This window comes from Patiria miniata, unplaced genomic scaffold (genome assembly GCF_015706575.1).
Source record: "Patiria miniata isolate m_02_andy unplaced genomic scaffold, ASM1570657v1 HiC_scaffold_20, whole genome shotgun sequence".
NCBI classification, from domain to species: Eukaryota; Metazoa; Echinodermata; class Asteroidea; order Valvatida; family Asterinidae; genus Patiria; species Patiria miniata.
Window position 1 is genome coordinate 26,881,806 of NW_024037059.1, and position 12,318 is coordinate 26,894,123.

At 39.0% G+C, this 12,318-nt stretch overlaps 1 protein-coding gene across 1 annotated transcript; it reads right to left on the reverse strand.

Annotated features, from left to right (window-relative positions):
- Positions 1–835: 835 nt before the first annotated feature.
- LOC119727948 lies at positions 836–11,332 on the reverse strand. Its single transcript, XM_038200028.1, has 2 exons — positions 10,615–11,332; positions 836–1,092 (listed from the first exon to the last, which is right to left on the reverse strand). The coding sequence occupies exons 1-2, from the start codon at positions 11,330–11,332 to the stop codon at positions 836–838; spliced, it is 975 nt and encodes a 324-aa protein (XP_038055956.1).
- Positions 11,333–12,318: the final 986 nt, after the last annotated feature.

A 12,318-nucleotide genomic window follows, 5' to 3' on the forward strand; every position in this document is an offset into this window, starting at 1 on the left:
TGCATGAGCTATCTATTGGGGTTCATAATTATTACAAAATCTTTGACATGTATATATGGAAAAAGTGACATATATAAAGAAAAAATGCATGAACTAAGCCAAGGCGTCTCCTTTTATGGAGAATTCAGAGAAACAATGGATATTTGCCAAAAGTAATTTTTAAAATAAAATCCATTGCATGAAACCTTTCATATACCTTTACTGATATCATGCAGCGTAGGTCCCATACCTGCACGTACCCTACCCTTTGTCCAACATGTCTTATTTGTTCTGATATTATACATCATATTTTAGATGAATAAACTGAAATGTTCACGAACTGATGGCGCGATCGAACAAATATTACTTATCAAAAAAAAATTTGTCCAATATTTCGCACGCAATAATAACAAATTTAAATTATGTTATTCACAAACCATTGGTTACTTTCGATTCAGATACTTCAATCGGGCACAGTTAATTAATCAATTCATTACAGAAAAAATTCAACACCTCAGAATACTCTGAAAACAATAGTACATTATTGGTTGGTATCTGTAGATCGTGTACAATGGAATCAATGCAATGATAGATATTAATCTTAACTAAACCTTATGATTTCGTTTTAAAGCATGATCACCCATACATCATTTTAAAGTTCTTGTGTTTTGTCAGTTTTTTTTGTCTTTAATACCAAAATAGTACATCCTTGTCATGTTCTTCATATCATTTGAGGGTTGATCCAATAGCCCCTCCCCCGTTCAAAAAGTGGGGGGTATATACCCCATCCCCTTCCCCGGGATTTACGCCCCTGGTATTATTGCAGTTATGTGTATCAGGCTTAATTTGGCTTACACTATACGACTTCAATAAGAGCCAAATATGAAAAGTCATGATCAGAATGGATAAACAAGACAAACATTGCCTTGTCAAAGATGCGAGCTACCACCTGCCAGGTAATCCGCTCTTTGGGCTGATGGCCGATGTAGGACAGACAGCGGATGTCTGGGACAGGTATGGGCTTGTCAGCTGGTGTATGAAACAGTCGTAGGACGAAGACCGATACGCAGATTGAGGCACACGACTCCACCACCATGCAAAAGATGTACATAGCTGTCAACATTCAACAAGAAAAACAGTAATCAACCCCCACAAAGAATTATGGCTAGAATAACAAGCTATTTTGAATATTTTCAAAATGGCTGCCATTGCTTGTTTTTCTACATATATTTTTTCAAAGGACAAATTTGCGATGGCCCTGTAGCCAAATTTCTTTCTCATGACACACTCTGACCGTGTGCCAAATGCCATGCTTGTATCATCAAATGCACAGTCCCATCACCTATCTGCCGTGCTACATGTATGTTAGAGAGAAGATGGGAAATACTTATGATTCAGTTATTAAAAAGACTTAACACATAGCACCCACCCAGTTCCCTTGCTGATAATAAATCACCGAACTCCTGCTCCTAAATAAACTATAACCCGCGTCCGAATCACTTGTTTTTAACATTTGCAACTATGGGTTGGCACATGCTGACAGAATAATGATCATAATTTGGAGCATTTGATGGGAGTCATAAACAGTAAAAATATCACCATCATTGAACCGAATTCCACAATACCTTATCTTAAATTTAAATATTAAACGTTTCCTTTTAGATTTAAGAAGCATTTAAACCTAGATCAATAAACTTGAATTCAAATTTGTTTGCACCCCACGCAATGGTACCGCTTCAATAGCGCCACCATTTTGTTCAAAAATATTGCTGATGTAATTAGGGTGTAAACCAATAACATTAGTAAAGAAAAATACCATTACTTCATAATATCAGGAAAAATGCAGCTCCCCAAAGTCTTTAAGGAATAATGTAATTAAAACTTGATATATTTGGGGAAGGGGGAGGGTTCCAGACAGTTGCACCCTTCATTGCTACGAACCCTAAAGTAAAAGAGCCATACAACTCTCTATTAGGAGGAACATTTTATAATACAAATTGTGAATTGTTTCATATAGGAAATTTGAGGCTTCTTTACTGCGCGTTTCGCATTCGTCTACATACTGTATTTTGATAAATGGGTACCCTCATTATGTGAACTACCTCAACACAAAATTTTAATATTCTTTATTTTGGGAGAGGGAGGGTTATTCCCTTTAATCCTGTGCTTACTTCTGAACAAACCTTGTGTCTTGGATATTAAAATGTCTAAACATCACTGGTTCTCCCTGTTCAATTAAGGTCTCTGATTTTCCATTATACTTCACTGGAAAAAAACAACTTGTCACACTAAAGGATAAGGCCACAAAAAAAAAGTCTCCGGTTTCTGGTATGCGCGCGCGTCGCCGTAGCCATGCGCGTCGGCAAAATGAAAACGTTTTTTTTTCAATGAAAGATGATGTCTCAAAACCGCCAAACTCACTGGTTTGACTGGAATTCTGCTGCTGCACAATTTTAACGTGTTTTTAGATGGGGTTATGATCGAGAATAAGCCTCTCTGAACTCCCATATATTTGCACTAAGTTTAGTCGGGCACCATTAGCAGTCATCAGTCGACATTTGAAGCAAAAAAGTCAGGTAAAAAAAAAAAAAAGCCGCGTCGCCGCACCACTTTTTGGACAAGCTCCATACCAGAAACCGGAGACTTTTTTTTTGGCCTAAGGTAATTACGTACACTGTACACGGTTTTCTGAAATGGTGTTAGACCTTTCCATTAAATTTAAGGTTTAATTAGCGGTCTGCAATTTAGCTAGTTCCTTCCTTTAATGTACATGTAAATTCGATGCGATAAACGACGATGCGATGCGATAAACGACACTGGGGGATGGGGGGGGGGCGGTACTGTCTATGATAGTCCGATTTGAACAGCGCCCCCTATATGAAGATGGTGTCCAGTCCAGTTCCCAGCTTTTCGATTTTGTGAAGGCGGGTGTCCAGGTCAGACGTCTAAAAGGGGTCCCCTGGGGGAAATTTCTAGATCCGCTTGTGATGAACGAGGTGTCAAAATCAATTAGAACAGCTTTTAAACGATATAATTTTTTTACACCTGTTTCTACGAATGTCGCCAGCCGGGTGGGGTTTCCCATGCCTCGGTGCTTTCAGCCTTCAGGCCCGTGTGCAGTAGACAGTCCATTATTATAAGAATTAAAAACAACGCGGAGAAACACTCGAACTAGAAAGCACTCAGCGATCGCAAACCTCCGCCAAGGCTAAACAAATCCCCGCCGTATTGTCAGTACACCCAAAAGAAGTACTCGCATAAATGGTAAAGAATCCTTTCAAAAAATTCTGGATCCAGACCCAGATCCGGATCACTTCTAAAATCTAATCGATTTGTACTTGTACCAAGGACCACCCCTAAAAAAAATTGTCATGCAAATCTGTCCATAACTGTTTGAGTTATCTTGTGAAAACATAACCACCTTGGCGGACGAATTCAGCAAATAGTCAAGCTTGTATACCGCCCTCTACGGCAAGCGTACAACATCGTGCAACCTGCTAGCACTGTGTGCGGAGACCTCTTTCAGTGTTCACGTCTGCGTAATTTATCTTGCGGGACAGCTACTGTTTGAAACACCGCTCAATTAATTAGATTAGTGATTTCCTGCACTTCATCATGAACATGGCTCGTACGGGAATTAAACGTCTCCTCTTGAACCTGGCAACCATTCAACTGGCATGTGGAATAATAGGTGAGTTCGTCGTATTGTCGTTGAGTGGTGTGTGGAGGGCAAAAATATTATCTTTGCAAACAACAATAGAGTGAGGGAAACGTTGGTGGAAAAACTGTGAACAAGGAAACAAAAGGCAAAGCATCACTCATTGATATGCTCTATTAAAGATCGAAAGGATTTTGAAGCAGGTCAAGATTTCAGCAAAGTCCCATAAAGCTTTAGTAAGATTTGAGGCTTTGCATGGTGGAGATACTAAATAATGCCAAGGTTTGCGGAAACACCATGTGCGAATAATTTCTCAACTAAGAGAATGGTTCTGAAAAGAACCAGAGGTATAAACTCGACGTTCCGGTCAGTATGCTCTGACCGTCTTCTGACTATCCTGAAGACGGTCAGAGCATACTGACCGGAACGTCGAGTTTCAGAACCATTCTCTTGGTTGAGAAATTATTCGCACATGGTGTTTCCGCAAACCTTTCATTATTCCCATAAAGCTTGTGTAAATGGGAATCACTAAATAAGAAGTAAGAAGCAAAAATGACATTATAAAACCCTAAAACGAGCCACTTAATTCAGAAGTGAAGACCTGTTTTCAAAAATCAAGTTAGGATTGACTTTTAATTAGTTGAAAATAGTTATATAATATTGGATGGCTTTGGGGGATACTATGCCGAGTGGAATGGAACATTTTATCTGTCACCGAAAGAAATTATTCTTTCCATAGCACGAACGTGAAACATTCATTATTTGTTTTATATAACACCTGGAAAAAAACCCTGATCATCTGATTGGTTGACTCTAAATACTGCCAATTTATTCAGTTTAAAAACTGTTTAAAAGTTCGACAAGTTCACCATATTAAATTTATGCAAACTGTTCAACAGGCTGAGAACAATCATATTTAATTTAAGTGGAGTAGAAAGTTGCGCGAAATATGCTCCTATGAAAAATTCACTTCACGATCCCTTTAAAAAATTCAATAAAAGCTTTGAAAAGCTATAAAAACATTGGAAAGAAATTAGTACAATTATATTACATTAAAAGCCTGAGGTCAAAATCAATGAGAATATAATGCTAAGCTCTTTATGAAATTCAATAAAATAAACATCAATCAAAATGTGCTGACAAGGTTCGTTTTATGCATTACCCAGCCCAACATAATTATCTTATAGCCATGCCTTTTATGTTCAGTTCGACGCTTTTTGTTGTCAAGGTGAAATTGATAAACACACCTCCACTGCATCGGCCTACGAAGGCTTATTTAAAGGCGTACAGGATGATTTGCCTGTCATTCATTTTGGTCGTTTCCAATAATAACCCCATAGAAGAAGGTTCAAAACCCAACCTGTTGAAGTTTGAGCTCTGCAGTTGAAACTTTTCGCGAAAACAGTGAAAAACCCTTTCCAAAGGAAATCGATTTGCCATTTTCAAGGGTATTTTGATGCCTTTTGGTTATGCTAATGCAAATCCGCATATTCATGCAAACCTCAATGTTTTCGTTGGAAATGCTATAATTCTTGGTTCGTTGAGTACCAGTACGCTCTTTAATCCATGCAAGCTTGTTGCAAAACCAGTTATCTCCCTGTAAAAAACAAAAATACACAATTTTCCGAACGAATAACATCCTTAAAATAAACCATTTCAATGCTGCACCATTTTTCATATTGTTGATATTCCCCGTTTTCTTTTGCTTTATGCTTTTGGAGTTAATTTTTCCTTCAAAGAAATTCAATATTGGCATTGTTTGTTAACTTAGCAATAAATGAAATTTCTAATGCACTTTCACAAAGCTCCAAAAGTTATAAGAATTCTCCTGGCCAAGTTGCAAAGTTGAAGTTTGAAAAGTTGAAGTTCTGCCCACATACCAGCTGCTTTGTCATCGATATCGCTCGATTTAAGGAAAGTGGGTGGAATGGCTAAATTTGGTCTGACATTTGCGCACGATGTCGATTCGAGCGGATGTGAGAGTTTGTTAGTGGATGTTAGAAGGATGATGCAATTTGGTCAATAAGTTGAAATTGAGATATTGATTATTACTAGCCAGTGAGCATAAAACTAATGTAGAATTGGTAAAAACCTAACACCGGCGTGACTGGAAGTTGCGAGTAACATGACAGGTCAGTGATCATGTCTTTGGAGTTTGGTGTATACATCGTGCCATATGTTAAAGCTATAGTCCATCATTTGTAATTAGTGCATTTTGTTCGTTTGAAGCAACAAAAGTGTTCAAAATCCAATGAAGGATACTGAGCAACTAACCTGATGAAGTTTCAGCTAAGCTTCAGCTGTACATTCCGAGAAAAACAGCATTCTAAGATCTCAATTTCAAATCAAAAGTTACTGAATCATGTTTTGAATTGTTTTGAATTGCAGCTATACGCGACGTCGCGCACTGATCCGACGAATTACAACAACCGCGCGCGCGTGTGCGTCGTTCCAATACTTGTGCGCGCTGCGCCGAATAACAAAACGAACTACTAACTTAAATTTTCCCATTAAATGCCTTCTTTCGTTGATTACTTCAAAATGACAGCTTCCCAGAAAGTTTAGTTCCCTTACTATCTTTCAACCAAGTTTGTTTTTCAACAATAATTACGCCAGTTACTTTTCGGATGGCTGCAAATGATGGACTATAGCTTTAACTGACTGGTTATGGTGGCTTTTTTATGTAGTGTGAATATTACACACCTCTCCAGGCAGTAACAATTGGCTGTGCTACACCACCTCTTGACTTCCCAGCAACCTCGTGTTAAAGTGAAATTATTTTTTCATGGAATTTTGGAAATTTCTCGGTGAAAAATCGGGGAATTTGTTTTCATAAAGTGCTTTGAACCCTTTTTTTTTAACTCAAGTAACGATAAATTGCAGGGTAATTAATATGTTTTTCTACGACCATATGTTCAATGTAAATTGTATGCAGCATTTGCTTTTCGTGTATCTTTTTGCACATGTACATGTACACACATGGACTGTACCGGTATGGACATAACAAAAATGTGTACGTACATGTATTGTACCTGCATTATTCCCGTGTTTCATGTAATTTGTTGACACGTTTATAGCACGAGGAGTTACTCATTATACTCACTTGTTCCAAAGTCTTCATTTTCAGTGTGATGAAATAATTTATCAAACGCATGGGTTCGTCATATATTCCATAAGTACTTTTTTGGTACGGCATCTGCGTGCCACAAATTCTTCTTAACAATGCGGTTGTCAATGCGGTTTTTTTGTATCAGTCGCTTACGTACGTGGATTAAAAACTGTTTTTGGACTTGTATTGTTCCAACTGTAGTTTGTATGATTGACGCTTATCATCCATACGTATTTCGTACTTAGGGCAATTCTGTGGTAACTCCCGTTAACGGTTATTTATACAGGGGGTCTTCTGTCAACTTTATACTGTTATGTTATAAAGTCAAAGTATGGAGGGTAGATTTTTTTCTGACAGAGGATTCCTTGAAGTTAAGTGACTAACTACAAAAAAAAGGTAAACAAATTAAATTAAGTGATTGGTGAAGTTTGTCTGCCCATCTTTGATTTACAAGTAAAAACGTATTCGAAACTAAAAATTAAAAAAACAACTTTTTTTGGCACAGACTATGAACCTTCCTCTAGATCTGCCTTAGAAACAAAAACTCAACATAAAACTTAATAAAACAAGATGCGAAAATGACTACCGAAACCAATAATTTTAGCCAAAAATTGAAGTTTTTTGACGTTACTCAAATGAAAGGTCTTGTTGTCCCCTTTTATTTGATACCACATTTGAGGTTGTGACGCTTGTAGTTCTGAAGATTTCATAAATGTTCTACTTTTCAGCCGTCTCCTTTTTTGCATGAAATTGCCCGTAAATTAAACAAATGTATGTATGTATTCAGGGCTGCTTTTAATCTCTATATCTCTTAGAAAGAGAATGAAAATATTATGCTGGGAACTGCTAACATTCGACAAGCCCCTGATCATGAAAAGTCAGATGCTACCAGAGAATTATATACAATGTACAAAACAAAAACTTACCCCTAGCAGTGGTCCGATCAATATGATACATGAACTGTACATTTATCTATGCATGAGCTAGGTGTATATTAAAAGAAAAAAAGGACAAAAATATTGTTATGACAACATCTTTGCGAAAAAAAATATCTTCCAAAGTCATTGTAGTACCCTATCAATCATACAGTAGCCTAGATCTTCCAGTTGTTGATATGTTTTGCAGATACCGGTAATCTGAAATTTGAAAACAAAACTCCTGAAACAAAATTGAAAATAAGAAACAATAGCATTTATAAAGAAAAAAAACTTTATTGTAAGAATATAGAGAGTGTTCAGTCGGCTTCCACCTTGACAGAATGAACGTCGTCATTAAAGGTTTTTTGAGTTTCATCCTGAACATAGATTCCTTTTCTGAACTGCTCTTTTTCCTGCAATACAAAAGTTAGTTACATGTACAAGTACTTTTGAATGAGACATCGAATGAAAAAAAATCATCCATTGATTAGTTATTGAACTATTACTTAACAATTTCAAATTATTGGCTGCCAAACAATAATCTTGTTCTCATGGGGTAGGCTGGTTGCCGCCCCACAAACAGTATGAAAAATGTATGGTCCGGGAACCAGTCTGCTCGCGAAGCAGATCTGGTGGTGCCCAAAACAAAACCGTGTATTTTCAAAGGGGTTGCAGATTGCCAAAGAAGAAAAAAGGAGGTATATTTCCGTTGGAATAAAACATAAGTTGAAAAGTTTATTAACCCTAACTCCCTGCATGTACTGGACCAAGTCTGCCAAAATCCATCACTGATCCTGCTTCACATAATGCTTCAGGAGCAAATCCGCAGAAATCCACCACAAGACCACCACTACTATAGGTGGATTTTGATGGACTTAGTACTCATGGCTTGCCTACCAAAATCCCCAAAATGGGGGGGGGGGTGGATTTTGATGGATTTAGGAAGGTTGGAGTTAACAGGTAAAAAAAATGAACTTTCATTGAAGAGCTAGGGAACCCAACTTTAATTTGAGCAGAAAAAAAACTGTTATTCAGAATGCTGCAGAGTACACACAAAGTCTTGTGCCTGTATACGAAAATAGGATTTTTTTCCAGGTCACTCAACTGTCTCCGGGATAATCTGCCATTTTTTGACATATTTATTCAGGTTCAACTGAGCTGACAGCCCTACTTGACCTTTGACCCTATATAAGCTGGCTCCTGGCTCACCTCTAGAGGTCTACTGTGCAGGATAAATATTGTGGCAGTGTCAATGGGGTGGGCCTTACAACCCCCCCCCCCCCTTTCCCAGCACTCAACCTGATCAAGGAATATATGTTCATTTGCATTTACCCCCAAAAGTAACCTACCGAATTATTATACAAAAACGTGTACTGGTACTAAACACCCCATGAAATTATTCCGTCTGGCTTGCTGTCATTCTGAAAATCAACAAATGAACTTGTACATGTAGGTGATTTCCAATAATCAGTCAAACTGTCAATTGATTGATTTTTGGAAGTCGAGTGCTATTGACGAAATCTTGTTTCGTGATCAAAAGTGGACTTTCGTTAGACTCTTATAGGAATGGGGACCAGTAACTATGCAATCGGACAGGCCTCACAGCAATACCTATAAAACTAAAACATGTAAAACCTATAAAACCCAATAAAAACCTGTATTGTTTAACTTGGGAGCCTACCAGTATTTACTTTTTAATGTAATCTATTAAAGCTAGAAATATATCGATCTTTTTGTTCCGCCAAACATTTTTAAAAAAATTAAGAAACTGTGAAAAATCAAATTGACCCACAGTTTAGTTGTAAATGATAATGCCAAAATAACCACATTGTCAATACAGATTTTTTTACAAGTGTTTTCAGAATTGGGCAGTTTGCATGAAATTGGTTTTAGGTAACGTTATCTAGTGTGGAGATCTTGAGGTATGCAGTTTGCTATGTTTTAATTTGCACAGATTTGCATCCTAAAAACCTACAATTTACAAATGCTTATATTTTGGCACTTGGAAAGCCTTTAAAAACCTAAATTTGGATTTTCAAAACCTATTTATAAACAACCTATTTAATGAAGAGGGCCGCTAGGCCTGGAACTGCCTTGATTCATGTAGTCCTTTCCCTTTAATATCAGGGGGCGTCTGTCATGTTTCATTTCTTGGTGTAAGTTACCTGGCTAGGAATACAATGTACGTCCCATTAAACTCCTGACACCGCCTTTCTGTCAGGCCATGTAATATGAAGCGGCAATGACATGAATTATAGGATTCACCAGGGAGTTCATTTCAAACTGATGAACAAGTTGGTTGCATTGGACATTGACCAGACATATTATACATATATTATCGGATCAGTTTCAGATATGAAACTTATAACTTTAATATAAATAATGAAAGGTTTGCGGAAACACCATGTACGAATAATTTCTCACCTAAGAGAATGGTTCTGAAAAGAACCAGAGGTATAAACTCGACGTTCCGGTCAGTATGCTCTGACCGTCTTCAGGAGAGTGCCTAAACTCTAGCAAAAGGCGAAGTCAATGAAGTGTGAAGTTGCATCCAGTGAGGATGCCAAGTAGACAGGATCCTAGAACAAGCTTGGTGCCCACTGAAGTGGAACAGTAGGGTAGCAGCTTGTCAGTAGCGGGAGGACCTAGGGTATAGGAGACCCATCAGTCTAAGGTGGTAGCTGAGGACCTAGGGTATAGGAGACCCATCAGTCTGGAGAAGTGGGAGCCAGATGTCGTGGAGGTGAAACCCGATTACTTGCGGAACTGTGTTGTGCTTGCGGATCTCGATGGCTTCCCGTATGCGTCTTGGATCGGTGCGATGAGTTCGGCCGCATCCCAATCAACTTTGTGGTCGTTGATGTGGGAATGTTTGACAATGGCCGATTTGTCAAAATCCCCTCGCCGTCCATGTGCTCTGTGTTCCTTGAGCCTAGTGGGAAGGTTCCGACCGGTTTTGCCGATGTAGACTTTGCCGCATTCACATGGAATGCGGTAGACTCCCGCCTTGGAAGAGGAGTCCTGCTTGTCCTTGTGAGTATGGAGGCTGCCTTGGAGCTTGTTGCCAGATGAGTGGTACACCTTGACGCCGGCTTGTCGGAGGATGCGTTGCATATGATGAGAAGCTGGATCTATGTAAGGAAGAGTGACTGAGGGAGATACAGTGGAAGGACCTTGTGTATAGGAGACCCGTTGGTCAGGTTTGCTGATCGTGATGCGGTTGGGTTTGTAGCCGTTCCGTTGTAGTGACGCCTGGATGTGCTTGAGTTCACGCTTGAGGTTGTCTTGGTCGCAGACCTCAAAGGCTCTCTGTACTAGGGTGCGGTTGACCGATGACTTGATGCTGGGGTGATGAAACGACCGCTGGTGGAGATAGCGGTCGGTGTGGGTTGGTTTCCTGTAGACGCTATGTCCCAGGGTGCCATCCGGATTCCTGGAGATCTTGACGTCCAGGAAAGGAATGGTGCCGTGCTGTTCTTGTTCCATGGTGAAGCTGATGCTGGTGTGTTGCTTGTTGAGGTACTGGAGGAAGTCTTGGAGTGTGTCCGGGCCATGGGGCCACACTACGAAGGTGTCATCAACGTAGCGTAGCCACAGGCTCCTGTGAGGAGAGAGGAAGACTCGAACTCCTCCATGAAGATGTCGGCTAGGACCTTCATGGGCCTTCATGCACATTGTACATGTAAATCCTTAATAGCTGAAGATTAAGCAAAAGGTTATGCTCCGTATGAATAACAGTCACACTTTGAAGATAACCAGGCATTACTTATTTAAGGCATATAGGATCATTTGTATAATCCGAAAGTATAACCTACCGAATTATTATCAGAAAGCTTACCGGTACTTGGATTAAAGATCGTACTGCTACTAATCACCCCCGTGAAATTGTTGCATCGGGCTTGCTGTCATTTAGAAGAAATCAACAAATAAAGGTGATATTCCAAAGAGCAGTCCATTGACTCATTTTTGGGAATAGTGCTGTGGACAAAATGGTTTGATGATCAAAAGGTTGTACATGGTTTTTCACTGTTTTCTCAAAAAGTGTAACGTGTCCACTGAGCTGAAACTTCAACAGGTTGAATTGGATTTTGAGTGGTGTTATTATTGGAAACGAACAAAATGCATGAAAGGCAAACGATCCTATATGCCTTTAAGAAATCAATGGGTAAGAGATATTCACATGTAATCCAATTGTTTTTGGTTTCATTTCCTTTTTCAGTTTTGGACATTGCCCTTTCTACTTTTTTGGTCAAATACATGTCACCTGTTTTCGAGTGGCTTTCAGGTGTTGTTGCAAATCAAAGGTGATATTCTAAAGAAAAAAATCATGGAAAAATCATGGAACCCTGCACATCCCGTACGTGATGATGGCTATGGTAGTTGGTACTTGTAGTCTTCTAGTTTGCATGCCAGTTCACTATATTTCCCCTTTATGCACGTGTACTTGTTGCTTCTTCAGTGCACAATTTCAATGCTTTTGTAGTTTTAAGTCCAACTAGAGCTGCAAGGTACCGGTAGTGACGTCCTTTGACTCAGTGTGATGATGGCCAGTGAAATGTAAACAGGCTCCTAACATGCCAAAACAGAAAAGGAATTGGTCACGGAAAGCCCTAAATTTTGTCCTTGAAAAAAATGGAAAAGTCATGGATTTTCAT

Excerpts from the sequence above, each read along its gene's own strand:
- LOC119727948 (XM_038200028.1), bottom strand. The coding sequence starts at position 11,332 with ATGAAGGCCCATGAAGGTCCTAGCCGACATCTTCATGGAGGAGTTCGA. Across the intron at positions 1,093-10,614 it reads AGTCTACATCGGCAAAACCG|CTATGTACATCTTTTGCATG; the intron begins GTCGGAACCTTC and ends GAATGTTGACAG.